At 39.7% G+C, this 25,118-nt stretch overlaps 5 protein-coding genes across 5 annotated transcripts; 2 read left to right on the top strand and 3 right to left on the bottom strand.

Moving 5' to 3' along the window:
- Positions 1-481: 481 nt before the first annotated feature.
- ube2ib (ubiquitin-conjugating enzyme E2Ib) lies at positions 482-6,094 on the top strand. The gene is made up of 7 exons (XM_084567580.1): positions 482-638; positions 2,204-2,282; positions 2,395-2,478; positions 2,742-2,814; positions 3,912-4,021; positions 4,514-4,593; positions 5,312-6,094. The coding sequence occupies exons 2-7, from the start codon at positions 2,217-2,219 to the stop codon at positions 5,373-5,375; spliced, it is 477 nt and encodes a 158-aa protein (XP_084423706.1). The 5' UTR covers positions 482-638; positions 2,204-2,216; the 3' UTR covers positions 5,376-6,094.
- Positions 6,095-6,229: 135 nt separating this feature from the next.
- LOC311504461 (interleukin-21 receptor) lies at positions 6,230-10,551 on the bottom strand. Its single transcript, XM_084567579.1, has 8 exons — positions 10,405-10,551; positions 9,619-9,751; positions 9,340-9,530; positions 9,090-9,247; positions 7,776-7,947; positions 7,561-7,672; positions 7,393-7,471; positions 6,230-7,315 (listed from the first exon to the last, which is right to left on the bottom strand). The coding sequence occupies exons 1-8, from the start codon at positions 10,502-10,504 to the stop codon at positions 6,866-6,868; spliced, it is 1,395 nt and encodes a 464-aa protein (XP_084423705.1). The 5' UTR covers positions 10,505-10,551; the 3' UTR covers positions 6,230-6,865.
- Positions 10,552-13,916: 3,365 nt separating this feature from the next.
- On the bottom strand, positions 13,917-17,831 carry LOC311504922 (tubby protein homolog; the record flags this gene model as incomplete). The annotated part of the gene is made up of 12 exons (XM_084568263.1): positions 13,917-14,255; positions 14,332-14,503; positions 14,603-14,701; positions 14,778-14,892; positions 15,187-15,299; positions 15,444-15,601; positions 15,687-15,860; positions 15,953-16,111; positions 16,196-16,315; positions 16,436-16,666; positions 16,774-16,933; positions 17,790-17,831. 12 exons carry the CDS (start codon positions 17,829-17,831, stop codon positions 14,122-14,124), a joined length of 1,677 nt encoding a protein of 558 aa, XP_084424389.1. The 3' UTR covers positions 13,917-14,121.
- Positions 17,832-19,592: 1,761 nt separating this feature from the next.
- On the top strand, positions 19,593-21,364 carry cfap119 (cilia and flagella associated protein 119). Its single transcript, XM_084566993.1, has 7 exons — positions 19,593-19,706; positions 19,805-19,968; positions 20,394-20,464; positions 20,567-20,683; positions 20,822-20,900; positions 21,064-21,162; positions 21,266-21,364. Exons 1-7 carry the CDS (start codon positions 19,630-19,632, stop codon positions 21,274-21,276), a joined length of 618 nt encoding a protein of 205 aa, XP_084423119.1. The 5' UTR covers positions 19,593-19,629; the 3' UTR covers positions 21,277-21,364.
- A 100-nt stretch (positions 21,365-21,464) lies between these two features.
- Positions 21,465-25,087, bottom strand: phkg2 (phosphorylase kinase, gamma 2 (testis)). The gene is made up of 10 exons (XM_084566992.1): positions 24,730-25,087; positions 24,349-24,460; positions 24,082-24,257; positions 23,915-23,969; positions 23,742-23,807; positions 23,385-23,548; positions 23,194-23,284; positions 22,928-23,081; positions 22,560-22,685; positions 21,465-22,467 (listed from the first exon to the last, which is right to left on the bottom strand). The coding sequence occupies exons 2-10, from the start codon at positions 24,441-24,443 to the stop codon at positions 22,222-22,224; spliced, it is 1,173 nt and encodes a 390-aa protein (XP_084423118.1). The 5' UTR covers positions 24,444-24,460; positions 24,730-25,087; the 3' UTR covers positions 21,465-22,221.
- Positions 25,088-25,118: the final 31 nt, after the last annotated feature.

The following is a 25,118-nucleotide window of genomic DNA, read 5'->3' as shown; positions in this document are numbered from 1 at the left end:
CGCAGTCTTTTTGATAAACGGTCCTTGGACTGGTCAAAGATGTTATACAAGCCAAGATAGTAACCAGTATGTCATTGAATCGGACACCAAACGCCTTCCAAATACATGAAATACGGACAGCATTTTTATAGCCCACATACACTATTAAATGAACACCAGTTACCTTTTATTAGTTCGTTTGCGAATTATTCTATTTACAGAATAATCTTTATTCATTTATGGGTAGGAGTGACATTTACGGCGCATGAGCGAAGAGCAACGACCGCAAGATTAGCTTCACCAACCACAAAAACGAGGTGTTTGTAGTTTTCTGTGTGTTTACAGCAAATACTAAGATGCTCGAATGAGCGGAAGTTAAAATACAACTAGCCTGATAAAGGAACTCACCTCAATTCTAAGTAGTTAAAGACATACTCCCGAAAACACAGAGGTAAAAAGAGAAATGCGCAGTCGGATCTTCCTAGGGGCATTTAAGCAAAGACGGAAGTAAACGACGGATGACTGTTTCGCCTAGCTGTCCCTAGCTTGAGTCGAAGCGGGTGTTTTTTCAGGAGGGAAACTTTACAAGGTTTAACGGGATTTGAGCACGATTAATTCATTTCGCTTAATTATCAGAGCAAGTGCAGCCATACTGAAAGGTAGGAACACACCTTTATTACGGAAACGTTCGTTTTTGTCGTGTATCATGACATTTTACCCGCTTCAGTTTGCGCCATTTTCGCTAGTTTGGTAATGCATAAATGTGCGCCTTTTAGCTCTGCCGTTCTTTGTCCCTGTTCTTTAATGGATTGTGATATGGTTTATACCCGTGCAATATTTCACACACCCGTTTGTTAATACGGAGTAGGCATTATTAAGCGTTAGAAGAAATGGTGCGGTCACTTTTCTCTTCATACGAATTTGTGTTCAAATCAAGTACATTTGCGCATTTTTGTGCTGCATCAGGCCGTGTCAGACGCTAACTGCGCCAGCGCCTGTTGGGATGTAGCACAATTCTGGCGCACATGAGTTAGCTTGTCAAGCTAACCGGCTAGCTTGCTAATCAAATAGCTTCGCTTGTCATTTGGTGAACGTTTGCTTGACAACAGCCATGTCAGAAACCTCGGTGAACACAAAATGAATAAAATATCAAGAAGTGTTTAGGTTCCGGGGGGCGTTTACGTCTAAAACAACAAGCTCGTAAAAGGTAGAAAAGCCGTTTCCCGTAGACCCGTATCAACACCGGCTAACGTGGCTAGCCCCCTTTAGCATTCCAAACATGTCGGATTAAACGCTACTTTTGAACATACTACTCGCAAAGCTCATGTACATTTTTAGCATTATATATTAAAGTGTCGGTGCGTTATATATAGTCAAACTGTGTTGCGTTGGGAGAAGACGCGTTGGCAAGCAGTTATTAGTGATTGCTAACATTGTTAGTTTTTCTTTTCATTTCCTTCAAAGCATCGTTGCTATAGAGATCAATAGACATTCCTATGGAGCTTCCTAATAACTATCAAAGCAGGTTGGCAACACATTTGTAACAATATAAGCTAATAAAAGTCAGGACAATCAACCTCTAATGATGGGCCACGGACAGGTTGATTTATGTCCAACTCTTAATTGTATGCAGGTGATTCCGCTCATTATTAGAAATCAATCTAGAGAGGAGGGACCAATTCCCAAATGAAGGTGTGGTTGAAGCTGTGTGTCAGGAGTCCTGGTACACAGGCAACTGTAGCTGATCACTGCAACACACTGCTGGGGTTATGTCAGGTGTTCAACCTCTGATGCTGTGACAATTACTACTTCACTTTACAGATGATGAGCGCTTAACTTCTCACAGTTAATAATTGTACTCACGCCATTAGAATCACAGTATCTAGTTCTGATATCATGCCTAGATTCAAAACTGCGAAAGCACACGAAGGCTTGCTCCTAAAGTCATAAAATTGCTGTTTAGGGAGTTTATATTCTTTTATTTACATTCGCAGAATCTCGGCGAAAACAGTTGTTTTTAATTTGGGAAACTGGTTCAAAAATAAAATGGTGTAAAATACATTATTGCCATTTAGTTTAAATTGGGCCTACACAACCCAGAGGTATAATTACAATAAAATGCAGCAGAGATATGCTGTTACTAACTAATGTTTGGCTTTTTTTAGCTTTATGAATGGCTTGTGGAGTTCTTTTGAACAATCAATCAATTTTTCTTTCATTCCAGGAGTTCACAAATCATGTCAGGCATTGCATTGAGCCGGCTTGCCCAGGAGCGCAAGGCATGGCGGAAGGACCATCCCTTTGTGAGTACTGTCTAAGTATATACACTTGTTGCAACTTCACATTCATTAAATGCTGTCAACCTTTCAAGAAAACACAGATATGTTGACAATAAACTCTTTTTCAATTTTCTAGGGATTTGTTGCTGTACCAACAAAAAATCCAGACGGAACCATGAATCTCATGAATTGGGAATGTGCTATTCCTGGCAAGAAGGGGGTAATGTGTTTCAAAGTCTGTTTGCACCTGCGTAAACACCTGCGGCTTATAAAACTATGTCATTTCTGTAGAGAATTCATAAGATTATATGTTATGATCGTTCATTTCCAGTTGTATCAGCAAAGTTGGTAAATACATGATTTTTAGGTTTTTAGGGGTCAAACTAGATGTAAAAACCTCATCTTTGATTACAAATGGCGTTTTAAACGTACTTTTAAAATGAAACATTTTTAGGTGTTGAGCTAATAATTGTGTCTTCTCAGACTCCATGGGAAGGAGGCCTGTTCAAACTGCGCATGTTGTTCAAGGACGACTACCCTTCTTCACCTCCAAAATGTGAGTTAGTGCGTATGACATTTTTCAGCTCGGATACAACCGTAGCTGAGATTACTTCACACTTTAAAAGTAGTTTGCTGTTAATTCCATTTACTTCATTAAAAATAATCTTCAGCTACAGTAGTACAGTAGTTATTCTTCTTCTCACTCCTTTTCGATTATGTATTTCTATGTTTAAATGTTTTGCCTTTTCTTTTTTATTTTGGGTTTGCATATTCGAAATAAACACTGAAACACAAACAAATGTTTAATGTAGGTCGTCTTTTTTCGTGACGGTCCCATTAAGTTGACAAAAACATGTTTGTACATGTATGTAAGCTGTATCACTTCTGTAAACTATCTTTGACCAAATTAGACATCCTGTTTTTTGGTCAGCTAATAGAACCGCAAATCTCTTCAATTGAAAAGCCATGTGCTAACTCCACTATAGAGTTACTGTAGTGATCCCTGTGCGAATACTGTTGTCAAAATAAGTGTCCACATTAAAGCTGAGCAGGGCTGGGCATGCTCGATACCCTGGTTGTTATTGGTTGAAATCTGTGTTGACCCTTTCACAGTAACGGAAAACAAACGAGGCTTTTCCCATGTTGTTTTTTCATTATTATTATTTTATAATTATTATGTATGAAATGGTCCAATTTTATACATTTCATACATTACCAATGGATGATTTCATGCATGCATCCTTTACTGTTCATTTTACAGCATTGCACAACCAGTAATGATTTAAGGGTTGAAAGATTTCAAGAACGAGATGTGCAGTATTCTTGTGTCTGTCAGAGCACTACACTACCACTATGGGTCTCACACACACACACACACACACACACACACACACACACACACACACACACACACACACACACAGGGCCAGGTCACTGTGACATGAAGTCCAATCCAGCAACAGGCGCTGTCTCAGCAGTGTCGCATTAAAATGGCATGAAAGCACAGATCAGGTGAACAACAGAATCCGCTGCCTTCAGTGGCACAGTCCAGCTGTAGAAAAGCTCAGTGACATTTGTAGGTTTTGTTCATCTTGTCTGACATTTGTAATGGATCTGAAACATGGGTGCACTTAACATTTTATTGTGTTTCAGGTAAATTTGAGCCTCCACTCTTCCATCCAAATGTGTATCCGTCAGGCACAGTATGCCTATCTATTCTCGAGGAGGACAAGGACTGGAGACCAGCCATCACAATAAAGCAGGTTTGGATTACACTTTGGACACTTCATTCACACACTGGACCTGCCTGAAATCTTTGGGGAAGAAAAAACAAAAAATCTTTCCTAGGTTTCATCCTGTTTCTCAGCCATTAGATCCATATATTCAAATAATTTATTCACACATTTAGCATATGGAGTGTCTATATCACACCACACAGGGGAAAAAAACGTTTTACACCTACAGTTGTGGATATTTTTGTTGTCTTGGCATAGTCATGTAAAATCTTGGATAACAGCCTGAACCTTTCAGTTTATCAGTTAATCAGTCCGTTATTCACGCTGTAGGAAAATCAGGGTTACATGTTTTTGAATATTTCAGTTAAATATGAACCAAGTTTTAAAAAAAAAAAAAAAAAAAAAAAAAAAAAAAGTTTTTGTGAGCAACATACTTTCAACATTCCTACAGAGAAACGCAAAACCGATAAATATATGATTACAATACAAATGTGTGTTCTTGGTTTGTTTATCCAATAGATCTTATTAGGTATCCAGGAACTCCTAAATGAGCCAAATATCCAGGATCCAGCCCAAGCAGAGGCTTACACAATCTACTGGTGAGTAACTTTTATTTAGTTCTGAACTCAAACTAAACTGCTTAAATGGAAGTGTATGTGCGCCTGGAGGGGGAAATCTTTTATTTATTTATTTTTTGATCGATAGTGATGAGCTAAAATACAGCCATATTGAGGAACAGTATTATGGTAATGGAAACGGTAGATCTAATTTTATTTTAGGTCATTAATTCAGTCGTTAGGTTGATGTAGGGTTGAAACTAAAATGCTAGGCTAGCGATGCAAACATTTTGAGGATTAGTGATCTCAGGCTAACTTAGACATTTTTGTAGACAGCTTCTGGGATATAAGAAAATAACATTCAGATCAATTTGCTAATACATAATTAACAAGAGCTATATTAGTTATGTTCTCTAAAATGTGAACATATTTTAGGAAATATCTGTTGCAGTGTTTACTGAACTTTTGCTTGAAAAAAACATTTGTTTCTGAGTAGTGTTATATCATCACACTTGATGACATGCTAATAATATTAATAATAATGTCTCTTCGGGTAAAATAATTAGTTTGGGTGGGTGGATGATGGGCACACCATGTCCAACTATAATGCATGAAAAGTCTTGTAGGATGCCTGAATTTAAAATTTTTCCTTTTACTGGTTGAAATATGATTTTATTTTTTGAAACGTTTAAAAAATGTCTGTTTCTAAATTAAATAGTGGATCAGTACAACATAATGACTATCTTTAACCCCTTTCTAGCCAAAACAGAGTAGAATACGAAAAAAGAGTTCGAGCACAAGCCAAAAAATTCTCCCCCTCGTAAAGACGAAGACGCGCTCCGCAGCGGCAGAAGGAATGGGTTTAACAAGAATCACCTCCCCACTCAGTCTCTCAATGAATGTGCTCCTCTCACATCGGGACTTGCTTAAAGACTTCTATTTAAACTCCACACATTCTGTGCCATCCGTTCTCCTCTGACCTATCATTTTTATTCTTAATTGCCGGTTGGCGCATTATGCTGGGAGGGGATGGGTGCTTCAGCACCCTGGTTATTTCTTTTTAAACATTAATTGTCTTATGTGGTGCAAGGGACACAGCTCGGTACCAGTTTCATCAACCCCATGCAAGCTGGCTGTCAAAAGGAAGACAATGTCTTTTTGTTTTATTTTGCTCTGTCACAGGGTCTGTTCCTTTTGTTTCCCTTCTTGTTTTCCATAAATTTAATGTAAAATTAGCTTATTTCATTGTCAGTATTTCAACTGCTGTATAATGAATGGCACTTTTATACTGTTGTATCTCACTAGTGTCTCTAGATGGCTCTGTCTAATTCTCTTTCCCAGGTTTTCTATTCAGCATGCTGTAATATACGATAGAATCTGCTGCCTTGGCTGTCTTTTTGTTATTCAGAGTGTTTGCTATGGAATAAATAAAAATGGCCACAGTGACTGAGGCAGGTAGGCTTACTTCTGTATCAGACTTTAAGGTTATATGGTGCTTTGTTCATGTACGTGTTGGCTTAATAATAAAACTTTCTACAAAAGGTTTCATGTTATTTATTGAAGGAGTAAAACATACACCAAGCTCTTCTCAGGCCTCTCCAGCATTAAAGAAAATAATTCGTTCAATTACTTTCCACTCAATCTCAGGCTTATTTTGTTTGTACAATCTTTACACAATTTAGATATTTAACACTAGTAAAAAAGTTCATGTTTCAGCATGTAAGTTATGCAAAAAATAACATTTTACAAAGATGAGAACTGGTCACATAATACCTTAATGGCAAAATAGACACTGATCAGCCAGAACATTAAAACCACTGATAATCTCAGTTCAGCTGGTGAACCTTTGGCCCTGGTATCCATGTGGCTGTAACTTGGACACATGACTGAACATGCCACACCACAAAAACAACACATGAAAAATAGCCCAATGTATTGACCTGGCCTCTAAACTCCCCAGATCCCAAACCGGTCAGGTATCTGCAGGAGGTGGTGAAACTAGCCTGACCCACAGAGGACCTTCCAAAGGTTCCCACTACAGACGTCCTGGTGCCAGACACCACAGGACCCCCGTCAGAAGCTCTGTGCCTTTTCCCTCATGAGTCCCAACTGTTTTGGAGACATGACGGAGACATGCACAATATTTGGTCAGATGGTTTCAATGTTGTGCCCGATTGGTGCACATATAAGTACTGCGGTAATAGAACTGAGTAGTTTACTTGTAGATGAAGCGTTGTGCAAAAGCATTTTCTCGTTATTGGAAGTTTTAATTTTTACTCTCTGGCTGCTACGTGTAAAAATATACTTCTATGCTTCACTCCACTCTGATAATCCCTGTTGAAAAGGATTTAGTAGAGAAACTCCCATGAAGCTCTGCTGTGATGGAACTAGACTGCTGGAAGGCGCTCAGGGTGCAGTACTCGTTGCAGTACCAGGGAGGGTCCCTCTCCATGAACGTATCGCTGCTGAGCCAACAACCGGAGTCTCCATCACAGCTCCCAAACTCAGAGCTCAGACTTTTCAGCAAGCTCCCTTGAGCTGACAGTGGAGCCATGGTGCTCACAGCGTACGGGAACCCCAGGAGGGCGTCATCACACACCGGGGGGGTTATATTGCTGTACGAGCTGCCCTCCATCGGCTGCTGGTGGAACTGGAGCGGACAGCTTTCCTCTTGGACATCTGCGCATTTCGTCAGGGTGTCAACTTGGAGCGTTTCCTCCGCTTTCACCATGTCTGCTGTGTTTTCTTGTGCAACCACCCAGCTCTGTAATCACAGCCGCTGTCAGGAACAGCCTCACGAGATAATTGTCTGTATGGTTTGAAGTGACAGGATAAACTTACCTTGAAATCTCCCTGGCACTCAGTGTAGAGTGTGTGGAAGTAGGGAGCTGGAGTCGGGATGAAGACACTCTGACGCCACCTGCAATATAAAAGACACTACATTTAAAATAACACCCTTTTCTTAAATGGTATTTGCAGTGATCAGAGATTTGATTAGGAGGGCCTTACTTTTTAACATGAGCACAGCAAAAAAGGAAAACGATTGGCACCATCACACATAAGGGGATGAGCACCGTGCCCAGTTTAGAAACTCGGTTAGATAAAGGGTTTTTTGTTAAACCTGTGGGAGGACATGACAAATTGAAAACTGCAGACTTTGAAATACACGTGTTTTTTTTAGAAAAACAACCTAAAAAGGGTGCATTAAAGATCACAGTGCTCACTTGTCACGGCTGGCTCAGTCGTCCAGTGGACCTCAGAGGACCAGTCACTCCACTCCCCCTTGAAAGCACCCTGATTGGGACTGGAGCGTACTCGGGCAGTGTACTCAGCGCCCGGCATAAAATGCTCATCATCCACAGAAAAGCTCTTACTCTCTGTGTTAAGATTAGTCCCCTGAAAGAAAAGGATAAGGAAAAGGTGGAATCTTATTACTGGGGAAATGTTGTAAGTGATACTAACAGACCAGACTGAGTATTTGGATAGTTACAATTTTGTAAAATGATGGATATGCATTAGAGAGCCAAGTTTAGGCTGTAACTATATAGGACGGACTGTGTGAAAGACGATAGTGAAAAGAGATTCAGCTAAATGGATTACACATTCACTGGATGACGTCTTACGGTTCAGTAGGACAACAACTCTGAGGTTTAAGAGGTGAAATGTTGTCGTCTAGCCAAGTCAATCGTCTGATATTTCGGTCTGAGTTGTGCTCTGCTTGCTGAAGACCAAACCGAGAGACTCCAACATCCAGTCTGAGTGAGCTGTCTGCGGTGAGAGCATGACTAAGAACGACTGAAGGCATCTGAAGCACTGAGAGTGTCCCTAATTGACTGTTAGGGCCTGTTATTGACCTTTGAACCTCAAAACTTTGGACACTGCGTTAAAGAAGCACTATCTTCCTTATATTTTTTTATATACTGATGGAAGGCTGAGACTAAAAAAAGACACTTCTAACTGTCCAAATACTTACATTCAGGACAGCGACAGGCTTCTTGACTATTTTGACCTGACAAAACAAGACAGCTTCATTTCATTATTGCGCGCTGGGTTCGGCGCTTCTGCTCCAAAAGGCCCCCGATAGCCCCGCTGAGTTGATCAGTTGATTAAATGCATTTTTATTCCTGCGTTATTCCTCAAGCCTTAGTTCCATGAATTGTTTGGGAATCTTGCATCTCATTCACTCATGTGATAAGCTAAAGGCCATTCCGACCAGTGAAAACAGAGCCCGGTTAAATATATCCTTCTCTTGATATAGCACGTCAGAGCGTCTGCGGTGTAACAGACCTGCAGGTCAGATAAAGTCAGTTTTCCCACAGTCTGCCACCTATTTGAGCTGACAGCCACATTGGCCGCTAATGAAACCGCTGGTAGTTTGTCATCTCAAAAATGTCATGGCACTCAGACAGTCAACCTTTATTTTTAAACTGTGCATTTTCTAGATTTTTGTCCTCTGTGGCATAAATATCCATATTTTACACAATTATCCAGCTACTGATTCCAGTAGGTTTTAACAGCAATTGTTCATTTAATCTTACCGTGTGTTTGTCTCCTCTCTTGTAGTAATGCAGATGATACTTCAGCCTGTCAGGCAGGCTGGTGAGAGAACTGTATTCCTCGTAGGTGCTTTTCCAAGTGAAGTGGTGTTGGCTCGAGTTGTGGAGGACTGTGAGGCAGCACGGCGGGTTTGGTTTAACTGATGAGAGGGTGCAAGCGGTTTTAGAACATTTAGGATTCTTACGGAACACGCATGGCTGTGAGAACAAACCAAATCATTGAGCTACTTACTGTTTTTCGAAGGTATGTATGCATCATCCAGCGTCTCACAGATTTCGGTCCCAACATTTTGGTTGTGACAAAGAGAGATGCTGTAGATGTCCAGATCAGAGAATGCGATTTCATCAGGCACTGGTTGGGATTTATTCAAGGAGCAGAAATAAATCCCGTCTTTGTTTGTCAGTACACACACATCCACTTCTCTGGAAGGAAAGTAGAATCAATAATTAGGTAAAATATCATCATCAAATTAAAGGTGACCCATGATTAATATAAAAGTAAGTGCCTTACTGATAAGATTTCTCTGTGAACATGAGCCAGTAGGAGCTGTTGCTGTCTGAAGAGTTTTCTGATGGCGTGAGGCTCAGGGAGCAGTTGATGATCTGCAGGTAATCATTCACGCAGTGAAGACGGTCGGCCGCTCCTGGAAAACAGTGTTTTATTTGTCTTGTGTGTTTGAGATTCTACACGACTGTCGAGCCAGTAATCCAAAACCTGCATCTGACTAAACACTGGCTTTGATTATACTGCAGACGAGATCAGGAACAAGATGTTAAAATACTTTGGTCTGCTCATTTGTGAGTCCACTCTTTGGAGGTGTTCATTTATCTATGACTTACAGTGCCAGATGAAGCTAAAATCAGGTTCCAGTAGAAATGAGCATACACTTGAGGATGCGACTTCGTTTTTATAAATCGGACTTCTAAAAGTGTTAGCTAAAATTTGCGGATGCATTTTAACACAGTTCCCCAACACTTATGTTCAAATTGCAACACATTTCTACTACTAGTTGCTTCTGCTTAAATGTGTAAACGGGCTGTGAAGATAAATTTAAGAGCATGCGAACATGGATGAAATTGACCTTTGTCCTCACTTAAACCCTGCTTGTTTTACCGACTAGCCATCCCAAACATCCATTTGTACACAACATTGCCTTATAGATATTGCAAACTTTTACCAGAAGGTCATGGGGTCAAACAGATAACAAATGCCCTGAACCTATGTCATATATGTTGTTTTGCACTTTCATTTTGCAGTTATTTAGCTTTTGTGTGAAGCAAAATACAAATGAGTAACCTGTGACTGGATTTCCGTGCAGCCAGGCGACGTTGGCAGACTTGAGCAGAAGCACAATCATCAGCATCAGCTGCAGTCTCGGCGGAGGATGCAGATCCATCGCGCCAGCCAGCCGAGACTTCACCTCAACCCTGAGATCAAGCAGTCCTGGCCTCAAGCCCTCCTTAAACAGCTTTTTAATGCATGCTGAGAGTGGGAGGTACCAGTTGATCTTTTCACACCAATAGCTATCACTCACATGTCACTGGTGGGAGAAGTGTTTTTTTTTTTTTTTTTTGTAAATTGGCTGTAAATGAAAGTGTGTTAAAGGCGTAGCACTACAGCTAAACCACACATAATCTCATGATCCAAAAATAAATGTTGCCGTGGTCCTTCATGAAATTTTGGACTGTTTTTCAGCTTTTTTTTTTTTTTTTTTAGAAACCAATCAAACAAATACAACCTTTGAAGTACTTTGATTCCTTAAATGTTTTACACACTGAAATGCATTCTGCAGGTGCCCATGATGCTTCTTCATTTGTACAGTAACGAACTGTGAAGGCACCAAGCTTGAAGACATTCATGTCATATCCGCACTGCAGTGAAACTCATTGATTGTTGAGCTGATTAGCCCACAAAAGTACACTAACACAGGTTTTGTATTGTTCTCTAAAGCTCAACTTGTCGCAGAACAAAAAGGATTGCGTAAACCAAATAGGCCCGACCTGAAATGTTTCTGCGTGTCCTCGATAATCCCAACTGAGTCAAATCTGCAGAGAAGGAAATGTATGAGTGACGCCTGCCAAACACTTGATTTCTGTAGTGAGTCACATTTGAAATAGACCATATCAACTGATTCTTGCCTGTCTTACTACTTTATTATACTTTTTTTTTAATGTAGTTTTGTGACATACACGAGCTATCCATAGCAAACACTGCAATCTAAAGTACCAGATACCATACCATGAACTATAACAATAAAGAAATGAACTTCACTAGATCTCTAAAATGTCTCAAACCACAGTATTAACACTAAATTAACAATACCCATCTTTTTAAAAAAAAAACAAAAAAAAACTTTTATTCTCTCAATTCATGTCGCATTTATTGCCTTTTCAGACACCTCGATGGACAGAAACCTTTGGAAAGAGAAGACTGAACTTGGCAGTAAGTACTTACATAATGTACACCTTTGTCAGCTATGCCAAGAGACTTAATTCATCATGCTTCGCATTTCACAAGTAACCTGACATTGGAGTTGAAACGAAGTGTATTGTGCAACCTACGAGAGTGTTGTGCAACGTGTAGTGCACTGACAGGAGATCAAGCGAATGCCGGTCGTGAGCTCTAGTGATTCTTTAAAAGATAAGAGTTGACGGTGAGGTGCAACATTTCCTCTAAGATTTGTGATTTTGTTGATTTGGATGTTGTAAACATACACTTCTGCACTTGAGGTGATTTGTCAGTTTTGGTTAGGCTTTTTAGTTGTATTAGCACAAAAAAAAAAAATGGATTATGGTTTGAAGATTTTGACAAATGCATATTACAAATCCGTTTACTTGGGGTCCAGGAGCTGTTGATAATGTTTCAACTTCATTCGTGAAGTATGTTGCAGCAAGTGGGCGAAGGCAACACTCAAAAACCTCCATTGTAAATAGACCTTCTAGACAGTAGAACATTTGAACAGGAAATAAGTAGAAATAGCACTGTATCTCTCAGCGTCATGTCAGTGTCTTACCAGACGCTTCAGTTGAATTTGGTACCAAAAATATCATAGCACTTGTGTGCCTCTGGCCTTACCACAGAGCATAAGGTTGGCCTATGTCTATTTATTGAAACCTAAATGACTTCTGCCCTCCTTATGTGAAACAGTATTTGTCTGTGCTGACGCTCTTGTGAGATGGAAATGTTTTCGAGTCTTCACATTGTGCAAGAACAGAAGTCCTGACATATTTGGCTCTATCTGAAGTTTGTGCAGATGCAGCTGCATCTGATAAAAGTCCGTTTCTTTAGCACTTTGATAAAAAATGTTTCCTTCTTTTTTGTGATAAAGCCACTGACACGGAAGAAGAAACATCATGTACTCACACCGATGAAGATCTAAGGGAGTGGTGCCAAGAGCATGATATAATTATCAAGTCATGTGCCAGAAATGAGTGTGATTGTCTGATAAACAAGAAAAACGTTTTAATAATATAATTCACAAAGTAGATATACAGGAACATGAAATCCAAACATTGTATGACGTCAATTGATATTTGTCCAGTAGTGTTTTGTGATCCTCGATATTGTAATTGCACAAGTCCTTTACACATCCGTCAAATATGAAAAGACAACCATTTATAACTGGTATGAACTTAAATGTCTCAATACAAAATCAGTGGTGAAACAATACAGGATAATAATAATAATAATAAAACTTCTCTGCAGTCTGTGACATTTATACCTCAGCCCTATAGCTAGTTTATACAAAGTGTTACTATCCACCAGATTACAAAAAAATGACCATGTGGAAAATGATCGGGTATGCACCAATAGAGATACCAATGCCAGGTATCAGACCTGTAGTTTGCTCAGCTACACATACTCATATTTGTCAAAACAGAAAAGATACAACCACACCAAATACCACTGAGTGACCACATTGTATACCTATTCTCGTAGAATCTTGGGTTACAGTATGTAGCCAGTTTTTGATGTGTAGGTGGGAAGCATCTAGTGCAGGTTATCTGGCTGAGAGATGTGCTCCCGATGCGATGGCAGTTGAGCCTACAATTGTTGGACATTTGAAATGTTCCACCGTAGCCTACTCCCACCTGGAAGACAGCTCCAACAGACAGTATCATGCTAATAGCGTGGCCGCTACATGCTGCCTTCAAATGGGGTCGTGTTTACCACATTCAGGTGAGAAGTTCATATGAACGGACCCCTATTGTAGTATTGTAAGTTAATTGTTATTTTTGTAATTTTATAATATAGTGAGAAAAAAACAAAAACAAAAAAAAAACAGTATTTCCAATGGCCTCATTCTTTCCTTACATCTTTACACTTGCTACATTAAGTTAACCGGTTGTTATCTTTCTAAACTGTCAGCCTTGGTAGCTTCGAGACACCAAATGTTACATCGGAGTGGTGTTCTCATGACTCACAGCTGATGTTACCACTTGAGCGCCAAGTACTTTGTGTACACGGCTTCCCACGTTGTTGGCTCTGGGAACACTTGGGTCCAAATTTTAATTCCCAAACTGTCTCACTGCTTGCTAGTGGACGCTTCTGGAAAACACGCTATTTGGACTGGCTTCGTCTGAGGAGTTAACCATAAAAGTGAGCTCATCTTTTTCTTTGGCGTCGGATGTGATTTCTGCAATGATCGTGCTCCGGAGACCTCAATGGCATCAGAAGAATGAAGGCAACCTTAGCTGCAGCTGTAAAAATATGCTTCACTGACACACAGAAAATGGCAATAAATTTAAATACCTTCAGACAATTTCAGACTGCCTTGTCTCCTGCTGGATTAAATATCATTCCCTCTGTTTTAGATATAAAGACATTATGAACATCATTGTTAGAACTGTTAACTAATCATTAACAGTATGGGCAAGAACCTAAATGAAAGAACTCGTACTTGGTCTGCCAAAAAAGGTATTGGTGCATCCCTTGGTGTAGTTCTAATTTAAACGTCCCTTTTCTTTACAGATCAGGGATCTAGTTCAACACTTGAGGCATGCCAAAATTGGATCACTCACAGGCCAGTTTGCCATCAAAGGATGAGAGGGTAATGGCAAAGGCTTGCAGGGCACACATAGGGAAACTGTAATCCATGGAGAAGACGTCCTCCGCCACCCGGCCAAACTGCATGACTATGTAATCATCTGGAAAAAGAGGGGAGTGTAGTTACTGCGCCAGACAAAGACAGTTTTCTAACATTTGTTCAGAGAGTCACCTTACCGTTGTCAGGGTGAATGATCTGGAAGTTTTTGACAGAGGCCTGCGTGACCCGTCCGTGGAAGTTCAGCACATACGACTGAGTCTGTTCATTCCAGCTCGGGGATTTGTTCACCAAGGTGACCAGTTTGTCTGTGTTGTTGTTTGCATGGCGTCCCAGTAGAGTCTCTAGGTCCTGGAATAAGCTAAGACGTCAGTTCACCTGAAGTGTGTTTTACACTACACATACAGTACGCCATCATAGGTTTTACAGTGTGAGTTTTTCCGGACATACATTTTTGGGACGGATGGACACTCTGTCATCATTCTCAAGCATGCCAGGGATGATCACTGTCATTTTCCGGGGACCCTTGAAACCCAGCACGTTTGTCTCCTGGAACACGATAAATGATTATGTTGCATATTTTGTTGGTACGCTGTTAAAAGTGGGATGTGTATGCTGAACTCACATAGCAAATCGCCGCCAGTTCTTGCCGCACTGATTCACACTCTTTGATGAAGGGTTTTTTCTCTGGGTTTTCGCCTCCATCGTAGACTGTGAACTTGGTACCGAGAACATTGGACCTGAAACAAAGAAATCTGATCAAATACACGATCTAAAGTCTCTAAATTAGCAATTCAGATGCAGGTTTGGTTTAGTTTATCTTGCTGACAGTTGTAAGGCGTGCTGGAAATTTCGGTTTCGATTAAAACATTACAACTTTTCCCTCTGATTGGCTGATTTGCAACAATTTCTAGGATATACATTCATGCCCCAGGGGCAATCTTAAGGTATGTAATAGTTTACTTTATGACCAAATGCCCTCATTTCAGTTGGTTAAACCCTCTTTCACAGGCAGAAATAAAAGACAGTTGTACCTCAGTTTTCCTATGTAGCAGTTTGTATCTCTGGATAGATTTGTCGGGTCAGTGGAGATGAGATAGTTGGATGTCTTGCATTTCTTCCTTTTTCTGCCCGCCATTAGAAACACCTTAGTGGTGGCACAATGTAAAACAGATGGGAGAGAATTAGTCAAGCTTTGATAGAAATATAGCAGCTGAAGAAAACAACATAATATGTTTACAAGAAAATCAGTGTGCACAGTGATCAGTCAAAATTTTGCACAAGTGCCAACCCTCTTGCCGTCCTCCTTCTCCATGTGGAGGTAGTAAGTCGGGTAAATGCCTTTCTCCATGCCTCTCCTGTCCCTGGTCACCCTGCACTGGACTGTCACATCTCTGGGTGCAGGGCGCAGGGCAAACTTCTCGAGATCCTCCACAGACATAGGAGAAGCTGACTGAAATGAGAGACATTTTTTTTTTCCTGTTTACATGTGCTTTCTGTGACAAAGAAATAATATCCCAAGTATATTATTTACTGACTCTTCCATTAGATTCACTGCCTGAAGATGAGCTTTCCCTGTAGTTGGAGTTAAGGGATGCTAGACTCGGCGTTGTTTTTTCTGCTTTGTCTGACTTGTTTCCTTTTTTCTCCTTTTTCTCTTTTTCCTGGATTTCCTCGTCTTTGCTCTCGTCACTTATTTGGCACCTTGCTGTGGAGATCATGAACACGTGCAACATTAACCCACACATAACTTTTCAGTGTTGTGGATCTTTTAGCGCACTGGGCCACATTATCACTTACATGTGTCCAGTTGTTTTTTCTTCTTAGGTGTCTGATGCACAGGACTTTGGGGTTCGTTTTCCTCTTCTTCATCACTTTCATCACGTTTATTCCTCTTTGGACTTGCAGCCTCCGCTACTGGCTCTGTCTCAGGGGTTGAAGTCTCTTCTAAATGCTTCTCTGCAAATGATGACATTGCTCTTAAGCTCAGTTTTTCTCTTTATATATACACAGCATATTATGCAGATGTCTTATTGATGTTACTTTTACGCTCTTGTTTGGCTGTCTTGTTTGTCTTCTGTGTGTCTCCAGATTCTTTCACTTTGTCCTTCTTTTTTGCTTTTTTCTCCTTGTCTTTCTCCATGTCCTCTGTCTGTTCCTCCTCTGAAAAAAGCAGTCTGATTAATAATTTATTAAAGCAAAGTGTATCTTAGCTTCACATGAGCATGCATGAAAACACAAGACTGTCTCAGACAACATGGGTCCCAAAAGTTAAACCCTTACGGTTTGCTTTTGCTTTTTTCGTGTCCTTCTTCTTCGTCTTTTTTCCTTCCACCTGGATTTCATTCTCCCCTTCACATTTCACCTCAGGGTCTTTGTCGATCTCCAAGTCCATTTTCTTTGGGGTAACAGGCTTCTCTGGAGACGTCTCACGCGACGCCATGCTTGCTGTCACGTCGCATTCACCCAATGTGATCTCATCGAGTGGGTTATCATGGGCATGTTCAACTTGATCTCCAGGTAACAAACAAAAACGACAGTATTTACTATTATCAAACTAAAAGAAATTGAATTAAACACTGTTTACATTGCGTATTCTGTAAAATCCTTACTATACCAACCACTCAGAGAAGTGTTGCTCAGGGACTGGCTGATCAACAGAGGCGTCTCATCAGAGCAGGCAGCTTTGTGCTTTCGATTCTTTTGTCGACTGTCCCGATTGGCTACCACCATTTGAGAATCAGCCCTCTTCTTTTGCTGCTTTTTTATCAGTAGGGTTCTCTGTGGGACAATTGAGTATTCATTCAAACTTTGTGCACGGAAATAAAACAAGAGAAAGTATGTGTCTTTTTCTCTTCATATTGCACATGGACATATAATGATATTTTATTAACGTGCGATTTTTTTAGTTTTCACTGTGTTGATTATAGAAGAGTGTAGCAGAACATTTTATTGCATTTGAAGGTACTGCTGTTTTAATGCACCTAAAAACAGGTCCTAAGCATCGTCGTATTATGAGCCACGTTTTAATAATTTACCTAAGAAGGGTTTGTCATCTCATTACTTGGGGTTATTCGGATAATTATTTTACCATCAGTCTTTGTATAACTAATATTGTTGTCCTTTTTTTTTTTATCGTATACTGAATATTCTGTTGTAAATATTGCCAGCTAATGCTGTTGAGCAACTTATTCTACATTTGAAAGATTTAAAGATTTAGGACGTCAAATGCACCAGCCTTGCAACCTCTACTGCTATTATTCTTGTCTGATATTGATGGATAGAAGCCCACATATACAGAGCAGTGCACTGTAAACAAGACTGTGCCTTCAATTTGAGCAGCAGCTCCAAGCAGCAGGTGTTTCTGACACAGCCAAGATCTCAAGAATAAATTATTTTTTTGCAAAGCTTTCCCTCAGTTTTAGCCACTTGTCAGCTGTAATGAAACAGAATAAGCTCCAGTAAATGCTCTGTTGTCAGTGTGAGCTTATGTTTTTGCCAAAGGATTATGTGCTAAAAATCTACTTCATCAAACTTAAAAGTTGTAATAAATGATTGTTGTAGTAATATAAAGTCAACAAAATAATGTCTGGGATATTTTTTTGACGAGACATACTTGTATTCAATGTATAATTACCTGGTTGTCCAGCTTCTGTTGTCTTATATCAGGGTCCTCCATGTCTGAGTAAAGACTAAAAAGCAATCAGAGGATAATTAAGAATATCTGAAATCAGACCTTCAAATCCACCATCAAGGTTCGGTGTGAGAACATTTAAAAAGCGTTATCCAAAAGGAAAATCACTCAGGGCAATTAAGTATGGAAGCAGCCGTTTGATTGTACCACCCAGCTCCATCTGCCAGTCTGTCCACCTGCATGTAGCAGAAGGCAAAGTGGATTAAAAGGGGATAATGTTCTTAAACTACAGTGCACAGCTCAGTCAGTGTGGACAGGCAGTCTCTTGAACAAGGCAAGCTCTCTATGGGTGTTTTAATGGAGGAGCTAAGGCCTTTTGTCACAACTGAGACGGGAGGACAGAGAAACAAGAAGGTGATGCCCTGCTCCTGCCAGTGTGTTTAACTCGGCGGTATGCATCACTTACCCAGACGTAAACACGGAAGCCGCTGCATTCAACCAAATTGCTCTAAAGCTTCTGACTTGATGTGCCTCACTTTCCAGATACGCTTCGTGTGTCACTAAAACGTCCCAAACTACCCAGAAAGCATACAAAAAAAGCGGCTACGCTAGCGGGACACTCGGTCAGGTTTATATCGTTGCCATGGATACGGATACCATGCAGTGATGGAGAGCCGTTAGGATAAGAGCAGACAACCCACTGTCTTTATTAAGAAAATACTGTAATTATAAATCTCTTGATATTAATTTATCTGCGACTGAGAGTTTGCCAATGTTGGGTTTTGGCAAAAAGCAGTGAAACTAATGACTGATTATGATTTGCAAGCTGATATATAAAATAGGCAAAAACAAGCTATGATTTATGCTAACGTACAACAGCCTATGTAGGCTAGTGCCATGTCAGATTCCATTTTATTATAAATTATTATTATTTTATTACATTTACTTTTGTTTTTATCACACAGTCGTTTCTTGGCTTTATCTGTTGCTCATAGTTTAGTATTTTTTAAGTCTTGTAAATTTATGATGAAAATACTTGTTTTTATTACGTATTTTATTCAATCAGGTTTCATATGTAACACTTGTGTGCAAGTGCACCGAGGAGTTGTGCTTTCTTCCCCAAAAAGTTTTTATTTGTGTGATTTTTTTTTTAAACTGGTATGGCTGCCCTTTGCTTTCTGCATTTTGTATGAAGTTAGAAAAATTAAATTAAATTAAATTAAATTAAATTAAATTAAATAAAAAAAAAGTTGGCATTATTTTTTAAAATATGCTACGTTATCTGTTTACGTCTATTTAATGTATTTTTTAAAAATACTATAGTATTTTATCTTATCGGGGCGTAGTAGGAAGATAAACCGGAAGAAGTGTGTTGCTAGGATACGAGGACGTAACCAAACAGGAAAGCTTCTCTGAAGCTTGTTTTGGTAAATGTGGGGATTCCCATTTACGTTTATATAACAAAAAGTGTTTACACCACAAAGTTGGATATTTTGATATGTGGGTTGTGTTTTTCAATACTACGCCTGTTTTTAGCTGTTAAATTTGGCTAATTTATGACTACGTTGTTTCAGTTAAAGACATAGCCTACATAATGGACGCGAAAATAAAGGTAGGTTCAACAAATTTTAATCTAATCTAATCTAAATCAATCTAATTGTTCAAATTGATAATATATCTTGGATACAGCATTAAGTATTGCCTTTTAATCTTTGTTTTCTTCAGCTACCACACGGCCATAAAGCTAAAGTGATGCTGTGGTGAGAGCTATATATAAGCCCTTTAATTGTACGCAGCTTTATTTACACCATGTCTAACTTTATGTCTAACCTGAATTCATTCGATGTCTTTTAGGACAGATGTAAGCTACCATGACATGGAGAAAATCGACAAAATGCAGTCTATACTTGATCTGGAGAGGTTTCCGTCCCTGTTTATGATCAGAAACACATCCGTGTCTGAACACTCACAAACACACAGCACTGACCTTTTTTTTTTTTTTTTTTTTCCTGTCACAGTGCTTTGTGCAGTGTGTTTGGAGTTGACCTACTTGAACCAAAAAGAGGCGTTCTGCTGGAGCTGTATGTCCAGACTGTGCTCTTCTGTAGAGAGCACAGGTTCAAAAAAGAACAAACTTCTGCTCTCCTGTCCATCATGAAGTCCATCCATGAGGCCAACATAGGTGAAGTCATATTATGGTTAATGTGCATTGTTAACAGGTGGAGATGAAACTAATCATGAGGAAACTTGGTGTGTGAAATATCTTTCAAATCCCTACACTAGTCAATATTTACAAAATAAGATAAATTACTAAAAATATATAGCCTAACATTTTAATACATTTCTAGATAGCTGGATTCTTTATTGTCCTTTTAGAGAAATGTGTTGCCACAGTCTGTACAGAGCCTCACATGAAAACATAGAGAATATTTTTTACAACATATACACATTTATACACACATACCTATGTACAGTTAATGGAGTATTAACAGTACATAGGAGTAAATTAAGTTGTCACTGGAGTTAAACGTGTATTCATGTAACTTTCATCTCAACTTTTAAATGATAAAATAATCAATTTTCAAACATGTTTAAAACGTCTTGCAGAAACTCCGCTCAACAACACAGATGAGTGTTTCAAATACTGCAAGGAGCTTCTGCTCTGTCATTCAGTAAGGGTGTGTAAGCCTGGCCTTTATTTTTTTCATCACAGTTTCATTTTAACACATATCTACAATTATAACAAGTCATCATGATGTGTCGGTCTCTGCCCACTACAGCGGCCTCCTTTTAGTATCAACCTTTTCAGCTATGAAGAGGGAAACCGTGTCTTAAAATACATACATAACAACTATTTGAGACACTACAAATTCTACAAATATGTCTTTGCTCCGCAGGTAAGTGATATTTATTGTATGTGCAAATTGTTTTAAGTTTTGGTTTAATTCATATTAGTTTTTCTTGATTTTAGCTCTACAAGGCTATGAGGGTAAATCAGGACAGAATAATGAGATTCTATGTTAATCTTTGAACAGGTAAAACTTGATTTGTCTTTGACATACTCTGGTATGATGGATCGTGGATCACCTACTGCGGAGGAGTTTTCTGTACCAGGTAATAATATGGCATTAAGCAGCACAAATAGATTTCTAAGACTTAAGATCTTTAACCTCCTTGCAACTTTGTTCTATTTGATGTTGTGTTGCATTGAAAATAAAATATTTAGATTATTTTACAGCTATTGGACTCAATTATTTAAATAATTTTATTGTGCCAGATGTTGAAAATGTTCTAGAGAAAGAAGCAGAGCCAAAGGAAGATGGGTCTGCTGAAACACAGGACATATCTATAACAGAGCAAGAGGAAGTCACACTTGGTGAGAATTAGTGCAGGAGTGAGTATAATGAATGCAGAAATAAATTTTATAGTGAAACGCAACTCAAATTGTCTTTGTAATTGCTTCATTTCCTCACTTTCAGGTTCCGCATGAGACCTAAAGGCACTTATAGAGTGACCAGTCAGAGGTCAAATGATGCTCAAGTCTGGACAACTGGATCGCTGAATGAATGAATGAGTGCAGTAGAGCCTCCACAGCCCAAAGTAAAAACATAAAAGTTATTATTTTACATTCGGATAAGTAGCATCCAGATTTCAAATAAACACACCCAAACAAATAAGACAATTCAAGCATAGGTTTAATTGTCAATAAAACTTTGTTTTATACAGTACAACGTATATCTGCATTTGTATTTTTCTTAAACTGACACTTGAAGAAAAAGTGCTCCGTATTAGACATACGAATGAACTGAGTAGGGAATGGTGGTTATTTTAAAATACAGTTGCAAAGGATCTTCACAGTTAGTATTAGTGTGTTCCCTATAGAGGAATGTTTGCATGCATTGAAGCTACAGGATCCTTTACCATACACACTTTCAACAATTATAACGGTTCACATGTGTCTCCCTGTACTGGAATATCAGTAAAACTAACTTTAATATAAGTATGTTTTAAATAACTAATCACAGTGCTTTAATTTCCACTTCACACACACAGTGCTTAGAAATCCTCTCTTTAGTTTAAATGAATGACCAACTGTTAAAATTCTTAATATACATCATTCACTTCTATGCTGGATTTTATCAAATGATTGTGCAATGTGTCCTCTACTGCGAAGTGCACTGCAAACTTGATGACCTGACAAGAACCATTTCAAATAGCCACAACCTTGCATTAAAACACAGATAAGGAACAAGAAGCTGTGCGTGCTTATCTTAAACTTGCAGAGCCAGGGTGCACGTTAAGGCACACAAACGTCTAGATCCCTGAATTCCTCGTCTCATAATTACACAGTCGCTCGACAAGACAAACACTGACATAACCGGACGTGCAGAGAGTTAAATAAAAATTACAGTGTTGAGGAATGAGGTTGACCTTTTTATGTTTCAAAGTCCTCCAGATCCAGCAGCATGATCTTAGCAGTGTTCTGAAAGAGAGCCGCTCGATTCTGTTGCTCCCCTTTCTTCACCCAGTGGCCATAGATGCGGAAGGCGCAGCCATCGATGAGCTTGCGGACGCCGCGCAAGGAGTATGGATCTCTGGCCAGCACCTCTCGGGTTAGTGGGCGAACCCTGCGGTAGCGGCTGTACATCCTTATACAGGCGAGCACGCTTACTATCAAGACCTGGCGGAATCAAGATAGGAAAGCAGGTTAGAATATATAGGTTAGTCGCTTCTTCACATTAAGTTTAAATCAACTGTCATGAAAAACCCCACCCTAAAAGTCTTTCTGGGACTGAAGACACGCACATCCTCTTTCTGGTATTGCCTAAAGAATGGATGTGCTAAGGCTTGCTCGGCAGTGAGACGGACAGCTGGGTCCACCACCAACAGTCTGGAGATCTGAGAATCACAGGCAAATGGATTGTAAAAGTGCACACATATTGGAAAAAATGCATACTGAGCAGCATCATAATATTAGTTAGACTGCTGTAGATTGGCCCTATTTTTTCAGTTTCTTGAAAATATGCTTCATTGTAAGAAAAAAGGTAGTTAAGTGGATATTAAAAGGGGAAATCTAAGAGCATATTACCACATTAGAGTTTGAGGTTTATTGAAAATCAGTTGACAGAATATCAGCTTACCAGATCTTTCACAGTGTCAGACCTGTCATCCCACTCTGGGGAGGTGAACTGATAGCGACCCTCCATGATCATCCTGAGCATCAGCATCTGCTTGCGGTGCCAGAACGGCGGTGAGCCGGCCAGCAAGGTGAAGAGAATGACTCCACATGCCCAGCTTACCAAGAAAGACAATGCAAAAAATTAAAAACAGAAGTATGGGGGACACAAAGGACTATGTACAGCTATACAAAACAGCTGCTGCATCACTGAGAAAAAGAAAGACTTACAGGTCGACCTCATTTCCATAGCCCGGGTGCATTTCATCCATGGAACATTTCAGTATTTCAGGGGCCAAATAACCAGGTGTTCCACAAAGCTCTGATTGTAACAACAGACAAAACCGATCTTTAACACCTCTCTGCAAGAGTGACCACTATTCACACATCTATTCATTCACAGACAAAACCTGCAGACATACCTCTAAGCTTCTCCCCAGGTTGCAGCTGCACTGAGAAACCAAAGTCAGACAGTTTGATGTGCCCTTGATCATCCAGGAGAATGTTCTCAGGTTTCAAATCCCGGTGCACGATGTTGAGGGAGTGGAGGTACTGCACGGCCTCCAGCAGAGCTCGCATCATACTCCTTCAGAGAAATAAAATTAATGGATTTTCCATAACAGCTAATATTAAACATAGGGCTTCCATTTGAGCTATTTATTGATGATTGCTATATCATAATAACCCTTTAATGAAGTTTAATTTAAGAATCGTTTAGTTACAGCGTATGTGTGAACATGCCGGCAGACAAAAACGGAGTTTACTGATGCCGAACTCACCTAGTCTCCTTCTCATTTAAAGTAACTTTTTCTGTGAGGTAGTCAAACAGCTCTCCCCGTCTCATGCTGTTAATGAAAAACAACAGATTGATATTATCCTACAATGTTCCACAAACATGAACATTTTATGGAGGAAAAATAATGTTATTTTGGATATTTGCCTTCATACTCACAGGTCAAACACCAAAAATATGAAAGTTGTGGACTCGTAGGAATCAATGAGAGTGACTGAAAGGAGACATAAAAACAGTTAAAATATTAAAACATTTTTTAAATCTTTGAGAACAGAAATACCAAGTATCTTGCAGTGTCACTATAAAAGAGCAGAATTGCGACATACTGATGGAGGAGTGTCCCTTCACCATGTTGAGTACTTGAATCTCTTTCAGGGTGGAGGATTTCACCTCCTCCAGCTGCTGGGCTGTCATCTTCTCCGCCGTGATCTCTATAACCTTAACTGCCAGCTCCTGACCCGTGTGTCTGTGCACACACCTGCGCACCACGCTGCTCACACCTCTGAAATAACACGGGCATACAAACCATCATGTTTTCCTCATAATCAAACAGGAACACAGAGTTGCGTGGCAGGCTGTTTTGGTGGACTCACCTGCCAATCACCTCTTTGGGGTCATATTTCTGGTAAAACTCCTTGGCCCCCACCCAGTCTGGCAGTTCATCACCAACAACGATGTCTTTGGTCATGGTGACAGGGTATGAATCTGTAGCAAAAACAAACTCAGGCACGTGTCTGTGCTACTTGTTTACCAGGAACTACGGAGGCATCTCTTAATAAGGAAGTATAGTTATTTGCTTAAGTTTAATTCTAGCAGCCAGGCTATACTTGTGATTTACGTACTACATAGAGATTTCCTCTCACTATATATTTATTCCGAAATGCATCCTTTACACATCATAACAGCAAAGTATGTGTTTTTGATTTGGCCTTGCTGCTGCAGTAGGTTCACTGACCGAGCAGGAAGCTACTCACCATGTATGCAATCAAACGACAAGAGGGAGACGAGATCAGTAAAAAGGCGCCATCTGGACTCAAAGCATCTTATCTTGAAGCCGTAGTCGTGTGCGAATCAGCGACGACAGTACCAATATCAGCTACCGTCAATGTTAACCACAGTTAGCTAGAACCTGATCATTACTGTTTACATTCTAGTCACATTCCTCGAAACCGTGTGTATAGCCGGTTACTACAGAGTGGGGCAGTGCCGCCCCCATGAGGCTGGAGTGGACACTGCAGCATGTTTTTAAAAAATATATATTTTCTGGGTTCTCGCTGTGGGACGCCACGTAAGTACAATTATTTGTATTTTAAGGCAACATGTCTCAATTGTTAATACGCTGTTTATTTTTTATTGTATTTAT

This window comes from Chelon labrosus (genome assembly GCF_963514085.1).
Source record: "Chelon labrosus genome assembly, chromosome: 19".
NCBI lineage: Eukaryota > Metazoa > Chordata > Actinopteri > Mugiliformes > Mugilidae > Chelon > Chelon labrosus.
This window is presented reverse-complemented; position numbering and strand designations above follow the sequence as displayed.